At 41.6% G+C, this 22,025-nt stretch overlaps 1 protein-coding gene across 2 annotated transcripts in view; it reads right to left on the bottom strand.

The window, feature by feature from the left end:
* Nucleotides 1-298: 298 nt before the first annotated feature.
* LGR5 (leucine rich repeat containing G protein-coupled receptor 5) overlaps nt 299-22,025 on the bottom strand; it is a 147,603-nt gene continuing 125,876 nt past the window's right edge. Inside the window, exons 12-18 of one of the 2 annotated variants that reach the window (XM_060245082.1) lie at nt 19,233-19,298; nt 16,025-16,096; nt 11,745-11,816; nt 9,567-9,692; nt 4,651-4,796; nt 2,489-2,566; nt 299-1,432 (exon numbers count right to left, since the gene is read on the bottom strand). In XM_060245082.1, coding sequence (XP_060101065.1) covers nt 345-1,432; nt 2,489-2,566; nt 4,651-4,796; nt 9,567-9,692; nt 11,745-11,816; nt 16,025-16,096; nt 19,233-19,298 — 1,648 coding nt within the window. In that variant the 3' untranslated portion in view covers nt 299-344. The remainder of the gene's footprint in view (nt 1,433-2,488; nt 2,567-4,650; nt 4,797-9,566; nt 9,693-11,744; nt 11,817-16,024; nt 16,097-19,232; nt 19,299-22,025) is intronic. The other variant, XM_060245083.1, reaches the window with a different exon arrangement.

The following is a 22,025-nucleotide window of genomic DNA, read 5'->3' as shown; positions in this document are numbered from 1 at the left end:
TTTCAGTACAATGGCTATAAATGCCATAAAGGAGAAGGTAGGATGCTTCTAGTCCTTATTTTAAAACTCCTCTGTTTGGGGGTTTTTATTCCCAACTTAGCAACTAAGCCAGTGTTTGCAAAAACAAGTGGTTTCAGACATCTTGATTCTAATGATCTTTGAATTGTGTGTGTGTGCAGAACATGCTGAGAGAGTATGTTATTGAGGTTTTAGGTTTCCAATTTTCATTGTCAACAAACACATGTAATGAAAGTAGACAGTTCTTTACTTATTTGCAAAACAAATGCACACACATTAATTTTGGATTGAGAACTTTGTAAACTCAGGTACTTTTTGAAGGGAAGCTAACAACATGGAACAAATGTTACTGATGAAAGGTTACAGCTTTCTGACATTTGATAGGATGGTGGCACTCGTGGGTTATTCATAGGAATATCATACACTATTCTGGTGCTTGCAAGGGTTACTAGAGCCTGAGTTGAATCACATGACTGTTTTTCTGCCTCCTCTGAGTTTACAGACATTGTACTGGCATGCTTTGATGCTTTCCACAGAAAGGTCTGCTTTTGAAGGCTTGCAAGGTCTTCCTTGAAATGGGGATTGAAAAGTATGTAAAGAAGTGGGTTTACACAAGAAGGGAGGGGGACAATCACTAGGAGTATTGGTTTAATTACTTCTGGACTAATAAAACTGAGATTTAACAAGGAAGAAAATGATAAGATGGCCACAGGGCAATAGAGGATGCAGTTGGTAAAAAGCAACAAGGCTATGTGTTTCACCATAGAACAATCCCAAATATTGTCCAGTTCCCTCTTTCCCAGACTACAGTAGAGTTTTGTATAGGCTATTGTCATAACAAGAAAACAAAGAGAATTCAACAAGACCAGTGCTACCATGTAACTCACAGCAGCTGGTTTCCCAAAAGGCAGTGGTATGCAGAGAGGAGAAACCTCATACTCACTCCCCCCAAGTAATGGAATCATTGCAATGATTAATGCCAACACACAGCAAAAGAAAATAGCTATTCTTATGCTAGTAACAGTGGATTTTGTCTCAAACTTTGCAGCATGCTTCACAGAGAAACTACACTCAAGGGCTGCTAAGGTGAGCAAAAAAATGGAAGCCTCTGAAGCAAAGATGGACAGAAGACCAATGGTGTGGCAACCAGCTCCACCTTCCCACCAAGCACCATAGTGAGCAAAGACTCCAAAAGTGAGTGCATCCACACTGGCAAGCACACTACTAGATGTGCCCATGAGCAGGTTCACAATGGCTATCAGTCCAATCAATAGCTTTATGGAGGAAATAAACGGTGATCTGAAGACTGTTACAAGCACCAATGCATTGCATGTGATAGCCAAAAACACTACAGTCCAAACTCCAATTCGCATCAACCAGCTGCCAAATAGGTAATCACATGGCTTGAAGGGTCCTGCAATGACAAAATGAGAAAAGCTAAGTTATGTGAAACCTTAACTGGTATATTCTTTGTGATTCCCCATTCTGATTCCTGCACTAAGGAAATGAGATAAAGGATTATATGTTGTAAGCTTTCATGTCTGCTGTTTGATTTTAGGAACTGGCTATTTGCCAGAAATCTGTAAACCTCCCTCTTCATGTCTGCTGTTAAGAACCTGCTTAATCAGTTTTTTTGCCCTTCTTCCACAATTATTACATCTTTATTGGTTTGGGGGGCTGGGGCAGGCTTTTCCCACAACATAAACCAGAATGCTTTGTTTGGAATCTGTATTGCAGTTGTGGTCTTGGAGCAGGCCTAGGTAAACCTTGTGGGCTATTTTCCGTTCTGCTATGGAGCCATCTGCAATTTATTGAGCATCTCAGTGAGGCTGAGAACTTCATATCGGCATGCTGACTGAATGTGTCTATAGAAAAGACTGATCAAGTAGACCTGGGTATTTGCAATAAATGTTGAGGGACATTCTTCTTGACCTCTTTAGGCTCCTATACATATATACAAAAAAACTCACACACAATCCCATTCCGCATGTACAATCAAATGAATCATGAAAAAAAAATATTTCTGAGGAGACAAAGACAGACTAAAAGGTAACAGCTTTCAGCTCAGGTAAAGACTTCCTGGAGTTCTCTTAACATGTACTCATTTCTTCCCCCATGCTTGGATCATAATTCTGTATCCACTAGTGTATCTCAGGCTGTAGCAGTGCAGTGGCTATGAGAACCCTTCCCTGGCCATGGCCTTCACTTCCAGATGCAGCCTTCAGAACTATGACTAATATTTTTTTTAACTTCACAGCAGAACTTTATCATATATGCCAGGGGTGGCCAACGGTAGCTCTTCAGATTTTTTTGCCTGCAACTCCCATCAGCCCCAGTCAGTGGCCTGATGTATGCTGTGCCAGCCCTTTAGTTTACCAGAGGATGAAAATTCATAGCCAAGGATCTCCCCCCCCCTCCCTTTTCTTCAAAGAAGCTTTGATAGGAAAACTGCTGACTAGCAGCTGTTTACCTGGAGAGGGAGAGCATTGGACTGAGAGATGAGCTTTCAAATCTTCATCAAAGTCAAGAAGAAAATCCTCAAAGTCATCTGTAGGAAAAAATATCACAGTATCCAGTCATTTACATTGCATTATGCTAGAATGGCTGAGAACATTTTATATACTATCCCACTTTTTTCATATTGTAAACATCACCCTGCTGCAGAATTTGAATCTACTGATGCTCTTTGGAGAGATACTAATATCAAATAAAGCAGTTTTCCATTTAAGTCAAGAATGAATGTTGACTGAAAAACCTTTATCTGAATATCAGCTGTTTGGAAAAATCACACATTGGCTGGTAACCTCTAGCTTCAAAATGTAGTGACTTTCTGTAAATGTTACTTAAACATATCTGATTTTGTATCTCCTTTGGTATTTGGAGTACTGAGGCTATGTTTTAACAAAGAATGAAAATGAGAGGGAGATGAGGCTATATAGATCCCTCTCCTCTGCCTAATGCAGAAGATTTGCCCAAAAAGTCCAAACAATTCTACAAAGACAAAGAGACTTTTAGCCCTCTTAAGCTCCAGCAGCTGGCAATGAGAATCTCTCTGAAGCACTTAGACACAGGATGCATGGAAAAGCATGGCTATGTCATGTGAATTGCTTATGTGCAGTCTGAGCCCAGAAACATTGATTGTTTATGAGAACCAAGTCTATTCTGTCTCCACTGTAAATGACATATGGGGACTGAAGAACTGACAGGCTGTTGGGTGACAGTCAATCTGCAGCTGTGTGCCTGGGCCATTATACATGATCTGATAATTTAGAATAGCAGAAGTACCAATTTTGCCTCACTTAGGTTGCGGTCAAACAAGCACTTTGATCCGAAGTTCTTGTTCCCTCCTGGATTTAAAGTGCATGATTAGACAGTGACATCTGCCTCCTGTTCCTCAGTTGTTGGTACCCCTTCTGACTCGCCTTTGAAGCAGAATTATTAGGCACTGGGGAAAGTCCAATCCTTATGAATGTCAGTGCTTTCATCTCACATTTCTGGATGTCTGAACTCTCCAACTATGAACTGAAGCCAGTTGTGAAGTATGATCAGGTAGGGAAATGCGAATAAATGCACAATCACCCCTGGGTAGTCAGTCACTGATTGTACATTTATTATTTACACTTTACAGACCTCCACCTTCTCTTTCTCATGGGACTGTGTTTTTCTTAGAAAACTTCCAAGGCAGATTTGCAGTTTCAAAAACACTTCCCCATGCTGAACTACACATTCCAGCAGCCTCCTCTAGCAATCCCATTGGCCACCAGCAGCCACCATCCTGCCATGAATTTGAAGCACTGTTTCCCATAAGCGATTATATATATCCTCAGAAGACAATTATGAAAAAAGCTGCCTGATAGCCCACTCCATAGTAGCTGCACAGCAGTAATCTGACTGTTCAACCATTGAGTGAGTGTCTGCCAAAGCGGGTTACAGTGGGATGTCTGATCAAAACTCTGTTACAAAAAAAAACACCTGGAATAGAGAAGAGAAGAAGAAATTGGATTTATACCCCACCCTTTACTACCCAAAGGAGTCTCAGAGCAGTTTACAATCTCCTTCCCCTTCCCCTCCCCGCAACAGATGAGGTAGGTGGAGCTGAGACCTCTGACAGAAACTACTCTTTCCAGAATAGCTCTGACAGATTTATGACTGACCTAAGGTCATTCCAGCGGGTGCATGTGGATGAGTGAGGAATCAAACCTGGTTCTCCCAGATAAGAGTCCATGCACTTAACCACTACACCAAATTAGCTCTTGATTAATTAGAGATGGGGCCACATCACATTGTGTGTTGTCTGACTGCAGCATTAGAGTGTTCTATATAATTCACAGCACAGTATACAACAATTACAGCTTGATGCACGATAAAATGTATGTGTGTGGAGAAGACATGTCCAGATGACTTGCCACATTATAGGAAACATTCTTCAAGACACTAGAGAATCTGACTTGGAGAAACTGAAAACATGTTTCAGTGATGAAATAAATACATTCTTTACTGGGAATTTATTTACAATGACATTCTCCTATTAAAACAGTAAGCTAAGACAGTCATTTTCAATTCCTGGCTGCCATATTCCAATAAAAAGCAACTATCGTTTACTGCTTCTCTAAAAATTTAATTTTTATTTACCGTGAGTATGGAATATGCCAGCATCTTTCCTTTGAAATTCATTAGCACTGCTATTCCCATCTTTACTCCACTGATTTTGGATTTTATAGTAGTTGTCACAAACTCCAAAGGCACAGCACTGGTAAGCATAAGGCATTTCTATCACCCTTTGGGAAAACAGACAATATATGATTACCTGCATAAAATATCTCAGCAATCTGCCTTTGCAAAACCTAACAAATCACTAATTAATATCAGATTAAGGTAATAGAAAAACAAGGCTGTGACAGGTAAATATCCAAAAGTAGTGCATTCTTCCAATAGCTTTGCACAGTTCAACATAATCTGCATGTCATGGGTATCTTTTATATATATATGTATATATATACACGAGTTAATAAAAAGTAACAGATAGGTGCCATGGTAATCTACAATGGCATTTATTTGTTTTAGCTATTATTATCTACACTACTGAAACAACCTGATCCTTTACTACCATTACCACCAGCACAACCATCAGCACTGCAAGGGCAAAAAATTCCTCCTCCTGATGTAATACAGTGTAGCTATTTAAAAGCACTTGTGACTGTTAGGCACCCCTAAACTGGTATATTGTAGACTTCTGAGTTCATTTTGGCCATAGAGAACTATGCAGCCTTCTAGAAGGCATAATTGTAAAGCAATATTGGAAGCTAGAAACAAACATGTTTAGTAAAACTTTTTACAATAATCATATAAATTGGGGATATCAAACATACAGCCCACAGGCTGGGTCTGCCACCCCCCTCAGATCTGGCCCATGAGCAACTTCTTTCTCCTGCTTCCCCTTCCAGGGCTGCTACTTTGTAGCCACACAGCAACTTGCTTTTTCTGCAGCTCCCTCAGTTGTTTCCTGCTTCCTGTCTCTTGCCACCCTTTCCCCCTCTCTCACAGTCACACACATACATAGAGCACCATAGCTGCTTCCTGTGGGAGAAATACAAAGATAAGTCTCTCTCTTCCTCCCTCCTACACAAACTCACAAACAACTTCTGCTTCCTTCCCTGGGGTGTTCCTCCTCTTTTGGGGTGGAAGGGAGGTGGGGGGAGAGAGAGAACAAAATCGGAATCCACTGGCAGCTTCAAGACCAACAATGTTTTATTCCGGGTATATGTTTTTGTGTTCAAGCACACTTCCTTGGAAGGAGGGTGAGTAGATTCTTCTGACAAGCACAATTTACACTAAGGAAATTATTTTGGCTTATTCTGAAAAGTTTTTTTTAAAGATTGGATTTCTCTGTTCCTATTTGGATTTTAATTTCTTTTTAAGAGACCCTGATTAGGAATTAGAACACTTGCACTGGACCTTATATCTTGGAGAGTGGAGTGATTTCAGATGCCAAATGATAATAGCACACATTGGAAATGAGACAGGAAAACTAGGTCTTATTCCAGTCCAGGAGGATGCATTGTATTCAACTTTATTATCAATTGCAAACCAGCAAACCTCTCTTTCTAATCTCCCTTTGAAATTCCTTTGTAAGGGCGCTGCTACTCTTAAATCAGCACATGAATGTTGTGATTTCTAATGTCAGACTTATGTTCATTTATTCTGGATGGAACTGAGAACTAGGTTTCTGGTCTCATTACCAATGCCTACTACCCCTCTGCATATCACACCTAATCCAATCAAGCCTGTTGTTGTCATTCACTTGCCATTGCCATTCAATATCTGAAATTACCTTTACAAAGTTTGCATCTCTGGTACTTCATGTTACATTTTATGGTGCACATGGCCTGGCCTAATCAAGTTATATTTTTGTCAGAGAGCATTTTGCCAGCAAAATTCAGAAAGCTTCTGCATCTGGTTAGAGCAGAGGTTCAGGACTGGCTTGCTCCTAATATAAAAACTTAAGTGGTATGAAGAGAGCATTTTGCCAGCAAAATTCAGAAGGCTTTCACATCTGTTTAGAGAAGAGGTTAAGAATTGGCTTGCTTGAAATATAAACACTGAATTTTAACAAAGAGGTTGATAATTTTGAAGAAAACAGGAATACTCCTGAGGAAGACTTTGACTAAATGAGCCTACATCTGCATGCTCAGTGTAACATCAAGTGGATGGACTTGTCTTTGTAATATAAGAATGTAATTCTCTATAATTATTTATATGATTCTAAGATTTATATGATTATTGTAAAAAGTTTTCCTAAACACGTTAGCCAGCATATCACAGTGTTTGTATTTCCTGTAATATAAACGTGATCCCAGGATCCTAGAAGCTAAGCATGGCTGGCTTGGGTTAGTACTTAGATAGGAGACTTCCAAGAAGTTCAAGACTGCTATGCAGAAGCACTCAATTGCAAGCCACCTCTAAACGTCCCTTGCCTTGAAAACCCAATAGGGTCACCAGAAGTTGGCTGTGAATTGATGCACTTTGCACACACACACACACACACGCTGCTATCTGGCCTAATGTTTATTTTATTTATTTATTTATATTAAGATTTATACCCCGCCCTTCTCACCTAGGTGTCTCAGGGCGGCTTACAACACAATAATTAAAACAATTTCAGTTTAAACAATTAAAATGCCATTAAACCATAATTTAGTAAAAACAAGATAGAGTAAAAACCGGCGGCCTGTAGATACATTTTTTCATCCAGGATATTTTGCATTGTCAGTTAATATCATAGGCCTGCCGGAAGAGGACTGTCTTACAGGCCCTGCGGAATTGCCCTAGATCCCGCAGGGCCCACACCTCCTCCGGCAGTTGGTTCCACCAATAAGGTGCCGTTATTGAGTAGGCCCGATCCCTGGTGGATTTTAGGCGGGCCTCCTTTGGCCCGGGGACTACCAACAGGTTTTGTGAACCTGAACGTAGTACTCTCTGGGGAACGTGTGGGAAGAGACGGTCCCTAAGGTAGGCAGGTCCTAGGCCATATAGGGCTTTAAAGGTCATAACCAACACCTTGTACCGGACTCGGAATATTACTGGCAGCCAGTGCAGACCCTGGAGCCCCGGTCGAATGTGCTCCCATCTTGGGAGCCCTAATAACAGCCGGGCAGCAGCGTTCTGCACCAACTGCAGTTTCCGGGTTCGGCACAGGGGTAGCCCCATGTAGAGGGCATTACAGTAGTCCAGCCTCGAGGTGACCGTAGCATGAATCACTGTTGCCAGGTCGTCACGTTCCAGGAAGGGGGCCAACTGCCTCGCCCGCCTAAGATGAAAAAAAGCGGACTTGGCAGTGGCTGCTATCTGAGCCTCCATCGTCAATGAAGGCTCCAACAGCACCCCCAGGCTCTTAACCCTGCCCGACGCTGTTAATGGAGCGCCGTCAAAAACTGGCAGGGGGAGTTCCCTTCCCGGGCCGCAGCGACCTAAGCAAAGGACCTCTGTCTTCGCCGGGTTCAGTTTCAGCCCACTCAGCCTAAGCCACCTAGCCACTGCCTGTAACGCCCGGTCCAGATTTTCTGGGGCGCAGGCGGGCCGGCCGTCCATAAGCAGATAGAGCTGGGTGTCATCAGCATACTGATGGCAACCCAGCCCATACCCTCGGGCCATCTGGGCAAGGGGGCGCATATAGATGTTAAATAACATCGGGGAAAGCACCGCCCCTTGAGGCACCCCGCACTCAAGCGTGTGTCTCCGGGACAGTTCCTCCCCAATCGCCACCCTTTGTCCCCGACCGTCAAGGAAAGAGGAAAGCCATTGCAAGGCCAACCCCTGAATCCCTGCGTCGGCAAGGCGGCACGCCAGGAGCCGATGGTCGACCATATCGAACGCTGCCGATAGGTCCAACAACATCAGCACCGCCGAGCCGCCTTGATCCAGATCCGCCGAAGGTCATGTTCCCAGATTGACTACTGATATTAGTGCAATTTGGCAAAGTTTCATGTTGAACCTATATAAGAAATCCTTGCACCTTTAGTGTACATTTTCACATGCCAGAGCAAACTCTTGTAAGATCAGACCATTAATAACTTCTCAGAGCCAAATGAAACATTACTTTTTACTTGCATTTGCCATGGAGACTTGCAGCCATACTGAAGCAAGTTCAAGTTCTGGTGGCAACTCCTGTGTAAAAACCCAGGTGAGCCTAATTCTGACCAGAACCATGGGGAGAGGAGGAGCTCCTGCATCCCCTCTGAGTCATTTTAGGAAGACAAACTAATCTGGGGCCATGGTGGGCTAGATATTCATTCTATCTGGAGGCTGCATGTGCAATCAATGCTTGCAAATGCAGCCTCCTGATGGGGCCAATAACACTTCCCCCGACAGCCCCTGATCACTTCAGCTACTAAAAATGCTGCAGGAGAAAGGGAGGAGCTGCTGCTTGCATTGTTGCATGGTCCCAATCAGAATTGGATCCATCTGCATTTTTTATACAGGGTGCTGTGAAGGCTTTCTATGTGCAGTATGACCATAACTCCACATAGCAAGATTGTGTAAAAAGTAACATCTACTTTGGTTTTAGTCCAAGTGCATTTTTGCATTAAATGGTTGTGAGAGATTATTTTATTTCCATCCTCCAATTTCCCAAAAGGGCAACGCATGTTTCAATACAACATATTATTTACTTTATATATATATATATTACTTTATATATATAATGGTAGCTACAAAGCAACAATCAATAGGAGGGGAGACTATCCCTATAAAATACATTTTAAAATAAAACAATTTTAAGGAGTGCAAATATATATATTCCATATATATATGGAAATTGTATTGCTGAGAAGCAGATGTGTTTCAGAGTAAGCAGCTATCAGGGTGTTCAAAATCAATCATATTTTCTTGACACAAAAAAGCAGTACGTCTATAATTTTTACCATATATGTCTTAGTTTCAATACTGTGGTTCAAAGACTTTGAAGAGAGAGCAACACACATTATACAGTGACACTCCTCCCCTTGCACATGAACACAAGTGTGCCTTATTAGTTTTAATGAGGTACTTACTTGAGTTCTGGAAAGTTTTCAGATGATATCAAACTTTGCAGAGCATGATTTCCTGTTAATTTTAGATGAGTTAAACCATAGAGGCCAGTTACAGGAAAAGAGGACAAAAGGTTGGATGACAGATCCCTGCAAAATAACAAAGAAAAGCAGTTTACAGTTCTAGAAGGTTTTTTTTTGTCTAGAAGAAATTTGTTACTGTCATGGATTATTAAATTAGCAGAAAATCTATTCAGCGTCCAAAAGATGCACCAGTTTACAAATCTGAATTCAGTTATAATATGGCTTTTGTCTTGGGTTCCTGATAAGCAGGGCTTTTTTGTAGCAGGAACTCCTTTGCATATTAGGCCACACCACCCTGATGTAGCCAATCCTCCAAGACCTTACAGGGCTCTTAGTACAGGGCCTACTGTAAGCTCCAGGAGGGTTGGCTACATCAGGGGTGTGTGGCCTAATATGCAAAAGAATTCCTGCTACAAAAAAAGTCCTGCTGATAAGAATCTATGCCATTTCACTATAGAGCAAATTCCACCAGGAAGTTCTGCTTTCCAAGTCCAATGGAATGAATGGGAGCAATGAAATACCATGTTAGTGGATTTACTCTGCAGCTTTTTATGAGCTGCATCGAGAGATTCCCTTCCATCAGGATGGATCTTCTATCTGTAAAAGATTTACCACTTTGCAGAAGGGAACTTTTGAATCCAACTCGCTGTCTAACTGAAGTTGCATTCATATTTTTTACATTCCAAGCTAATGATTTTGGGTGCCAGTACTTCTGTTAGTGATGTGGACATGTGACCCATTAGGCAAATCTGAATGTGACCCTAAACTTCATAGCAGGCAGGATTAATATGCTTCCATATCTCTATGGTATTTATGCTTACAATCTTTGGATATTACTGAGGGTGGGATTCAGGCTTCTCTTGCTTTGGAAATAATTGTGGAAACCAAGACTGCTTTACCAAACATTATCTTGGCATTCAGTAAAACAACTTGGAACCCAGACTGGATTAGAGCAGACTCGGTCCTACCATGGCAAGGGATCAGGTCACAAGTAAACAACCAAGGCTCACAGTATCTGACAATGTCAACTCGGAATAAAACACTGTGTGGACTCAAATCACACAACACTAAATTGTCAAACATATTGTATTATTAACATATTCCAAAGCATATATACATCACATATACTTAATATCAGAATTCCAAGTCCATCCATAAGGTGCTTCCATAAAGTCAAAAGTCCTAAACCACAAAGAGTGTCCAAAAACATCCAGTTAGTAGTAGTCCATATTGGAGATACCAAACAAGATCCCAGTAGTGTTTCTTGTTTTACAGTCAAACTTTCTCAGTGGAGAATCACTGCTGTATATTAGGCACAAGCTGGACATCCAAGGCTTTGGTATCATTCAAATCAGAGGACTAATAATCTTTCCCACTCTTCCACCAGCTAATGAGCCTTCTAATAATGCTGGAAACTATAGGAAATGCAGACCATTCAGTCTCCTTTTGTCTCCCAGCAGCTTTAAGCATTACTGTGAATGCTCACAGAGACAGATATAGTACCAGGAATTCCTAATACATCACTCAGTCTGAATGGTTACCACTAGCCCCATAAATCAGAGTGGGAGCAATGTAGAAGGTGCTAGGAATGAAATTAATTTGATTAGGACTGGGCCCAGATTCCACAAGGGCTAATCTGATTTGGAGAAGGACAGAACACAGTTTCCTGCTTTATCCTTGCCTTGTCCTATTTATGGATTCTGCAATAGCACTAACTGAAATCAACTTCAGTGCAGAACGATAAGACTGCTACTTGAACCATGAAATTTTCTGATTTTGCATATCATTTATCTTTAAATTATCCTCATTTGTTTTACTCTTCCCTTTAATGGAATCTCACCAATGAATATTTGCAGGGCTTTTTTTGCAGAAAAAGTCCATCAGGAACTCATTTGCATATTAGGCCACACACCCTGATGCTACCATTGATGTGCACAGGGCTTTTTTGTAGACAAAGCCCAGCAAAAACTCATTTGCATATTAGGCTGCACCCCTTTACACCTATCCAGCCGGAACTGCGTTCCTGTGTGTTCCTGCTCAAAAAAAGCCCTGAATATTTGGAGGATAAAGATGGGCTTCTATTGAACATTAAAGAAAGAGAAATAAGCGTGTACTTACAGTTTAATTAGGGACTGTAAAGAGGAGAATGCATTAGCATGAATGGTCGATATTTTGTTCCAAGCCAAATTGCTACAGAAAAAGGATGAAAATGATACATGCTTAGTAACAGATTTGCTTAGACTCTTTTAAATGTAAGAAAAAAAATAAGCTTCACCTGTTGTAAAGGCTGCATTTAGACATCACAACAAATCTCTGTTTACTTATGATGGGCCTGCACCTGGATTGTTTGACAGTCTCATGCACTCTGTACTTCTGTTCCCTTCATGCACAAAATGCAACTGAAGGCTGTCTTTGCAAACCTTGAATCAACATCCAAGCTGCCTGTTCATACTTCACAGTCAAGTGGAGTTTGACTCTAGAATTTTGAAACCAGAACTCTTTTAACTATGTTCTACTAATGAGGCAAGGAGGCAGGAAGTATGCAAGCATGTCTAATAAGATGGGTGCTTGCCTATCATAAACCAACTTTAAATGCAACCATAAAGAGAGAGAAGTGTATTCAGTCACTAGACTGCATTAGACCTTCAGCATCGACAATCTCATTGAATTAATATAATGGAAGTCAGAAGCTTGCCATCTCGGATTTTTAATATGTATGGAAATGTTTTTATGTATCTAATTTTAATATGTTTGTAAATTGCTAATGTTTTAAACTGTTGTTAGCTGCCCTGTCAGGGGACGGCGGGATATAAATCTGATAAATAAATAAATAAATAAATAAATAGAGTATTGCAGTTGATACTTAGTTTGGTAAATCTGAATGTCCTCCCTCTGACCAGACATTTATTTATTTGATTTAGAACCTGCACTATCCCTCAACAGAGGAATCTGGGCAGTTCACAACATACAAAAAACAGAATTAAAAAGTAAAACAGGAAATAAAAGCAATAACGAGCCCCAAAGATTGCTGCGATCGGCCAACCAACTCCTACTGGCCATCCCCGGCCCAAGGGACATCTGGCTTGCCTCGACCAGGCCCAGGGCTTTTTCAGCCCTGGCGTGGTGGAATCAGCTCCCTGTGGAGATTCAGGCCCTACCAGATTTGCTTCTGTTTTGAAGGGCCTGCAAGACAGAGCTGTTTCGGTTGAGGCAAGTGAACGTCCTCTCATTCCACTGTCTATACCATCTATTGCCCTCCTCTACAATGGGCTAGAAAACTATAACAAGCTGGAATGTCATATTTTTTCACCTGAAATACATGCCTGCTCACCTGTGTATATTTTTGAGTTATGTTTTTACTCGTATATTATTAAATTATGGTTGTATTTTAACTGTTTTATTATGACTGCGATCCGCCCTGAGCCCACATGGGAAAGGGCGGAATATAAATTAACCAAATAAAATAAATAAACAAATACAACAAAATAAATTATAATTAAAACTCAACTAGTTCATCACAGAGAACAGGGCAACCATCATTTCTGCATCAGTGCTTAGTTCTTGTGACCCTTTCTTACACGCCTAGGTAAATGCTGATTGACACTTCGGGGTCAGTCAGCAATTTTTCTTGAGATCAGTTTGGCAAGGGATCCTGGAGGTTTTTGCCATCTTCTGAGAACTGGGTATGTATGTGTGTGTGTGGGGAGGGAAGGAGGTATTTGTGCAGTTTTTGCATTGTGCAGGGGGTTGGACTTGATGACCCTGGTGGCCCCTTCCAACTCTATGATCATAAATTTGGATGAACAGGCAGCTCACGCATTCTCTTAGTTAATGAAACGGTGTAAAAAATAAGGCAGACTTCCATGTCCTATGAAACTTTAACTGATCCCACAGGGCACGAATGTCCTTGGGAAACTGGTTCCAGAAGTAGTCACTGAAAAAGCCCTTCTTCCAGTAGATGACAACCGCATTAGCAAACTTGCACAATCTTTCTATCTCACACAAGCATCTCCTTCTCAGCCATCACACTCTCCCTCCATCTTCTTGTTCACCATTTTTTGCTCCAATTTTCACAAATCTCTTTCTCTCCCATCCTCAATATATGCACTTTGTGGCAATATTTTTCTGCTAAATGTATGCAATATAGTATATATTAAATATTTAATATATATTTTAAATATTTAATATATATTAAAACATAATATACAATAATGATTTGAACAGTTTCTAAAATACTTTATTCAGACATTATTCCTGTTACATTCACTGTGATTTCCTATTTGGGAACATTTATATTGTCTGTCCCTTTTCATCAAACTGTTAGCTATGTAAAAGCCATTCTGATTTTCTATTCAACAGTTGGATTGTGGTGTAAAAGCAATAAAATGTTTTGTTTGGTTTCTTAAAAGAAATGTTTACAGGCAGAAACTATTTCAACTGGGTTTTTGTTCATGGCTGTGTGAATTCACTGCTGGAAATTCTCAACATCAGAAAGTTTGTTTTGCTTTGGCAAATCCAACCCAATGAACTGAATAACAACATAAGAGAAGCCATGTTGGATCTGGCCAATGGCCCATCCAATACTCTGTGTCACACAGTGGCCAATATACACACACACACACACACACACACACACACACATATGCACACACACTGTGGCTAACAGCCACTGATGGACCTCTGCTCCATATTTTTATCCAATCCCCTCTTGAAGCTGGCTATGCTTGTAGCTGCCACCACCTCCTGTGGCAGTGAATTCCACATGTTAATCACCCTTTGGGTGAAGAAGTACTTCCTTTTATCTGTTTTAACCTGACGGCTCAGCAATTTCATTGAATGCTCACGAGTTCTTGTATTGTGAGAAAGGGAGAAAAGTACTTCTTTCTCTACTTTCTCCATCCCATGCATAATCTTGTAAACCTCTATCCCGCGGTCGACGTTTCTCCAAGCTAAAGAGCCCAAGCGTTTTAACCTTTCTTCATAGGGAAAGTGTTCCAAAACTTTAATCATTCTAGTTGCCATTTTCTGGACTTTTTCCAATGCTATAATATCCTTTTTGAGGTGCGGTGACCAGAATTGTACTCAGTATGCCAAATGAGACCGCACCATTGATTTATACATCGGCATTATGATACTGGCTGATTTGTTTTCAATTCCCTTCCTAATAATTCCCAGCATGGCGTTGGCCTTTTTTATTGCAATCGCACACTGTCTTGACATTTTCAGTGAGTTATCTACCATGACCCCAAGATCTCTCTTTTGGTCAGTCTCTGCCAGTTCACACCCCTTCAACTTGTATTTGTAGCTGGGATTCTTGGCCCCAATGTGCATTACTTTGCACTTGGCCACATTGAACCTCATCTGCCACGTTGACAGCCACTCACCCAGCCTCAACAGATCCCTTTGGAGTGCCTCACCATCCTCTCTGGTTCTCACCACCCCGAACACTTTAGTGTCATCTGCAAACTTGGCCACTTCACTGCTTACTCCCAACTCCAAATCATTAATGAACAGGTTAAAGAGCATGAAACCCAGTACTGAGCTCTGCGGCACCCCACTGCTTACCATCCTCCACTGTGAAGACTGTGCATTTATATTCACTCTCCAACTCACCAATTTTCCCAGTATTGAAGTCAGACTGACTGGCCTGTAATTTCCCGGATCTCCTCTGGAACCCTTTTTAAAGATGGGGGTGACATTTGCTACCTTCCAGTCCTCAGGAACGGAGGCAGATTTCAATGAAAGATTACATATTTTTATCAGGAGATCCACAGGTTCCACTTTGAGTTCTTTCAGAACTCTTGGATGTATGCCATCCAGACGTGGTGACTTATTAGTTTTTAATTCGTCAATCAATTGTAGGACCTCCTCTCTTGTCAACTCAATGTGACTCAGGTCTTTAAACACCCCTTCCGAAATTAGTGTTTCTGGAGCGGGCAAACACTTCTCATTTTCCACAGTGAAGACGGAGGCAAAAAATGCATTCAGCTTCTCAGCCATTTCCCTATCCTCTTTCAGTAATCCTTTTACCCCTTGGTCATCCAAGGGCCCCACTGCCTCCCTGGCTGGTTTCCTGCTTCTAATATATTTGAAGAAATTTTTATTGTTGGTCTTTATGTTTTTTGCAATATGCTCCTCATAGTCCCTTTTTGCCTGCCTGATCACAGTCTTGCATTTGATTTGCCACAGCCTGTGTTCCCTTTTATTAATCTCACTTGGACTAGCTTTCCACTGCTTAAAGGAGTCCTTCTTACCTTTTACAGGTTCCATTACATTGTTGTTTGAATGATCAAAGGGGAAAAATTGAAAACAAAATATGTAGGAGCAGGAACAAGAAAGGAATGTGAGCGTCTATGTTTCTAAACATCAAGGTGAACAGCTCTTATGGCAGTACTCACAGAGAACGCAGGGCAACCAGCTGCTGGAATGTGCCTGCTTCGATTTTGTAGATGTCATTGTGGTGCAAGTCACTGTAATGGTAAAAATGGCTGTATGTAAAGTAACATTTCCAGAATTTTAAATCCTGACTAGAATCCAATGAGAGATGGACTACCTCCACCCATGTGTTGCTGCCCCAATTCTGAGATCGTTTGATGAGGCTCCCTGTGGGAGCTGTCACTTGCACAGATGTGTCCAGCCGGAACCCACAAAAGGGCTTTGTTAGCACAAACCGTAGACTTTAGAATTCTCCTCCTCATAAATTTTGAGTAGTTTCCAGTTTTTGGCATCCCAGTTTAAACTTCAGACTGGTCTATTCTCAAAGTTCTTTAAGCAGTGCCATCCTTGGCTTTTAGTTTTATTGTATGCTGTTATATGCTTTATGTTTTATTTTATTGCTGTGCTTCTGTATTTTTATGTATGTGTAGGGTGCCTTTAGAGCATTTTTCATAGGCTGGTGGCAAAGTAATTTTTCAGATGGGTCCAATAGTTTGGGCAGGGCTACTGGGATTGTTTGCTTTTTATTCTTCAAATAGCAGATCCTCCCTGTCCTTATACTACATCACAAATTGCCTCTGAAAGTTCCCCAGATTCAGAAGTGTTTTCCTTTCTGGCATGAGGGGGGCAGGAATGCTGGCTGATGGTTGAGTTTTTCAGGCCCTCTCCTGAAAAAATCAACGCTAGATCTGGCCGAATTGGCACACTATCTGCCGGTCTCGAATTTACCCTTTTTGGGTAAACTCATTGAGAGGGCAGTGGCTTTGCAGTTACAGAGTTTTCTGGAGGATACTTCTGTTCTCAATCCCCATCAGTCCGGCTTTTGCCCGGGTCACGGGATGGAGACAGTGCCAGTTGCTCTGGTGAATGACCTTCAGTGGCATCTGGACCGAGGTGGCTCAGCAGTACTGAAGTTGTTAGACCTACTGGCAGTGTTCGATATGGTTGACCATCGGTTGCTAACTTGCCATCTCGCTGATGCGGGGATTCAGGGGCTGGCCTTACAATGGCTTTCCTCTTTCCTCGATGGTCGGGGACAAAGGGTGGCGATTGGGGGTGAACTGTCCCGGAGGCACACGCTTGACTGCAGGGTGCCTCAGGAGGCGGTGCTTTCCCTGATGTTGTTCAACATCTATATGCGCCCCCTTGACCAGATTGCCCGGAGGTATGGGTTGGGTTGTCACCAATATGCTGATGACACCCAGCTCTATCTACTCATGGACAGCTGGCCTGACTGTGTCCCAGAAAATTTGGACCTGGCGTTACAAGCCATGGCTAGATGGCTCAGGTTGAGTAGATTGAAACTAAACCCAGCGAAGACAAGAGGTCCTTTGCTTGGGTTGATGTGGTCCGGGAAGGGAAATTCCCCTACCAGCCTTTGATGGTGTCCCACTGACAATGGCACAGAGGGTCAAGAGCTTGGGGTACTATTGGAGCCTGCCCTGATAATGGAGGCCCAAATAGCAGCCACTGCTATGTCCCATTCTTTCATCTTAGGCAGGCAAGGCAGCTGGCCCCTTTCCTGGAACACGACAATCTGGCAACAGTGATCCATGCAACGGTCACCTCGAGATTGGACTACTGTAACGCCCTCTACATGGGGCTGCCCCTGTGCCGAACCCGGAAGTTGCAGCTAGTGCAGAATGCCGCCACCCAGCTGTTATTAGGGCTCCCCAGGTGGGAGCACATTCAGCCGGGGCTCTGGGGACTGCATTGGCTGCCAATAATATACCGGGTTCGGTACAATGTGCTGGTTATTACCTTTAAAGCTCTATATGGCCTAGGACCTGCCTACCTTAGGAACTGTCTCTGCACACATGTTCCCCAGAGAGTGCTTAGATCTGGTTCTCAAAATCTACTAACAATCCCCGGGCTGAAGGAGGCCCGTCTGAAGTCAACCGGGGACAGGGCCTTTTCGATTACAGCCCCTTGCTGGTGGAACTAGCTACCGGAAGAGGTGAGGGCCCTGCGGGACCTTGGGCAGTTCCGCAGGGCCTGTAAGACAGTCCTCTTCTGGTTGGCATATAACTGACCGGTACCTGAAAAACCCCAAAGGAAGGTTGTAGGATAGCACATTGATAGATCGTTTTCTTGTTTTAACTGCTGTAAACTATTTAATGTATTTTAATATTCATTAATCTTATTGTTAGAATTTCATGTTGTGAGCCGCCCTGAGCCGCCTCAGTGGGGAGGGCGGGATATAAATCGAATAAAATGAAATGAAATGGTTACAGTGCTGGACCAGAATCAGTGAAATTTACTGAGGCTGCTTCTGCACAGAAGTGATTTTCTACACAGCTCTGATTGATGATATAAATGCAAAGGCATTCACAGTGGCAAAGAGAATCCACACAGCAGTTTTCTCCACATTTTCCATGCCTCAGTCTCCCACAGCTGCCATTTCCTCTCCATCTTTTGAAAACACATCGGGCATTGCTAGATCACTAAACTGTTATAATGATCTATTGCTATGACCTTCTATTTCTCTTTGTGCTAATCATTCTTTCTCAGCTTAACTTCCCTAACTGAATTGGTGTTAGGATAAAATGGAGCAGGGGAGACTATGTACGCTGACCTGAACTCTTTAGAGGAAAAAAAATGCACTAACTAGATAAATAAAATGTGAAATAATTGCACTCATTGCAATTATAATTGCAGTCGTTGTTGGTCTTCTTTCAGAATTACTGAAGAAGATGTTAGATGTTAGAACAAGTAGTCTCAATTTTCTCAGGCTGAATTTAAACCCTACTGATCCCATCTCCTTATACTGAAGGAAGAGATGAAAGCTTAAGATACTGCCACATACACAAAAGCAAATGGTTGGAAAAGGGCAAAAGAGTTTTGGAGAAATCCTGAATGATGATCTGGAAGAAAGGCCTCAAATCCTCACTTGACATCTATGTTATGAAAATCCCATTGGAATACTCCTAAATGCCAGGAAGCAGCCCCTCCCCCATCTTTTAAGGTTATATGGGACTCTGTTCTCTGATGAAGCATACATTCCTTTAAAGATTCAAAAGAAGAGTACATGTTGTGGTTGATAGAAGGACATCAGACCTAATCAAATTTCAAATACAGGCTTTAAAAAATCCAGAATCCATATATGAAGCTGTCCCTTCTGCTACAGTGAATAGGAAATCCTGTTCCATGTGCTTATATATCAAATCTTACATTTTCTGAAGTTTTTCACAAGCAGTAAAAACTGGCAGTTCTTCCAGCTGATTATAGGACAGATCTCTACAATACAAAAGGCAGAGAAAAATATATTAAATGGCTATGCTATGAATGAATATATATATATAGATATATATATATTCAGATTGCTGCTACTTTCTGAAAAAAGATAGTACTGGAAATACTGCTGGATCCAGCTTTCTTCCAAAGCAAGACTCTTTTTTCAATTGTTTCAAATAATCTGCTAGATACCATTTTGCTAGGACAATCTCATCTCTTTAGTTGTAATCAAACTGAAATTCAATTAGCTTCCCAGACTATACTTTAAATTAAACAATCTTGCCTCTGACCTCTAGAACTGCCATATCTTTAGCTGAGGGAAATGGTTTAAGGAACTAGAACTAACTTTGAAATCAATCACTGCAAGGGGAGGGGAAGCCCTTCAAATGATTTAAACCAAAACTCAACAAATTGCAGAATAACTAAAACATCTGGACCCATTTATAGTATAATATAACTAATCAAAAACAAGCCACAGTAATTTGCAGAAACTGTAGAAAGAAAGAAAAAAGGGAAAAAGATTTGCATCCTGTATTCCTTTGCACAGTGACCCCCCCCCCAAAAAAAAACTTTAATAGGACTTCTGCCTGCTTAAAAATTATGAAACTGGACATAGGAATATCCTGTTTTTTAACCTAAGATGGTAATGTTTTATGCATGTGCCTAATTCTTTAAGATCAGCTCAGATTTACATTGTTCAAAAACCAAATTCTGTTTATATGACTGTGATGGTAAATCCTTCCCTCCTGGCAGAGAACATTCACTTCCCGTGGAATGTGGGAAGCCACAAGAATCAACCCATCACAAGGACTAAAAGTGGTCTACCAAAGACACACACTTTGCCAGTGACAGGCAAAATGTTAAAGTGTGCCTGCAATCTTCTCTACAAGAGTAAATGATAGGGGCAGACAGTGGAACTGAGAGGAGGAATTTCTGACCACCAAAATGAACACTGGAGGGTGAGAAGCACTGGAGAAATAATGTTCCAACTTGTTGGCAGGGTACTGTAAAATGGCCAATGCAGAGACTAGACAAAAAAACTGACTCTGGAGAAATGAATTCTTAGATCCTTGGCAACCTTTGAATTTCTCAAGGCACAGATTAGAGCAGGACGACAAAGATTCCATCTGGGCCCCCTACGACCCTGATCAAAGCAAATATAATAACAAAACCAATCACTTGGGTGGCAGTTACCATGCATCTAAAATAAGAAAAAGATCCACATGTCCATCTATCTGTGGCAGGCATAACTCATCAGAAAAGGAAACTAGGAATCTCAGAACTAGGATCTGGCAAACCTAACATGCCCCACAGAGCTGTTGTTAGGACAAAATGGAGGATAGGAGAATAGCGTGAGCCACTTTGTGCATGAGGGGATTAGAAACTAGAAGTAGGGATAAATGAATGTAGGAAAGACAAAAGAAAACATTTTAAAATATTTTGTTTGCTATCACACTAACAGCGCTGCCTCTTTGCAAGATATAACTGGAGGAACCATAGTCACCAGTTGTTAAACAAAATTTAAAAAATCAACTGTGATACAGATGCTAAAGGCATAATGATAACTAGCAATGTAATATAATTTCTAATAAAAATATTCCAAACAAACGTGTGTTGCAATTGTTACTCAAGTTCAAATGCACAACAGAACAGTCTGAAAACAACAGAACAGTTCTTGTAGCCTAGTGGTTTCTTCATTAAAATTTAGTTTAGTTTTTTTTTAAATGCATTCTGAGAATTCAGCATGGTACCAGCCTCGGGCCCACCAGTTGTCTTGGGCCTAGGGTTGTCAGACCCATTGGTCTGGGTTGGGGTTCCTGATTTTAGGGGCTCCAATCTGCCGCCAGGCAGTTGGTCAGCAGGGGAAGCCCCACCCCAAACAGCCCCCTACCACATCAACATCATTGGCATTGATTCTGCAATGACATCATTGATGTGATGACGTCATGTGAAAGTGACATTATCACCCCAGGTACGTTGTATGGCAATGCTCTAGCACCAAAACTCTATGGTGACATTTTGGCCAAAATGCTAGAGTGTCTTCGTGCAACGTGCCTGGGGTGATGACATCACTTTCGTGTAACACCACTGTACTGAAGGTGTCACAAGCAGCAATGGCGCCCTCCCCTCCCCACTCCCAGCAGGCTCACTTCCACTTCAACATGGGATCACAGTTCATAATATAATACATACAACAGATTTATATGACTTCTAAAGTTATTAAACATTGTAGCCTGTATATCACAGTGTTTGTTCTTTGTATTGCCTTTGGGTAAGTAGTCCTGGCAACCCTACTTGGGTCCCCTGAATTTTGGCCCCTCAGTTCCTCTGTTGGGGGCCTGGAATGGAGGGGAGACTGCTGTTAGTTACTAGTTAGGCAGTCTCATGGCAGCAGACAATGCAGGACTAAGACTATACACCATTTCTCAAGCCACAGCTCTTAGTACACTAAGACAGAAAATCACTCTTTTTTCAAATAAATTAGGCTTAGCTTGGGCTTTAACTAAGGGAGGGATGGCACAGTCAATACCCAACCCAGGAACCACCTGGTCAGGGTGGTAGATTTTTTCATTGTTGTTGGCCTTCCATTTACAATGGATAACATCTCAGATGGGGCAGTAAGCATGCTTTTTAAAAAAGCCAATTATATATGTAAGGACAGTGTTTTAGGCTGTGCTCTTTTACTGTGCTGCTGACTATGAAGCAGTTTCTATTGTGAAAGACATTTCA

The sequence above is a fragment of the Heteronotia binoei genome, chromosome 8 (genome assembly GCF_032191835.1).
Source record: "Heteronotia binoei isolate CCM8104 ecotype False Entrance Well chromosome 8, APGP_CSIRO_Hbin_v1, whole genome shotgun sequence".
Classification (NCBI taxonomy): Eukaryota; Metazoa; Chordata; class Lepidosauria; order Squamata; family Gekkonidae; genus Heteronotia; species Heteronotia binoei.
The sequence above is the reverse complement of the archived record's forward strand: the minus strand, read 5'-3'. Positions and strand labels throughout refer to the sequence as shown.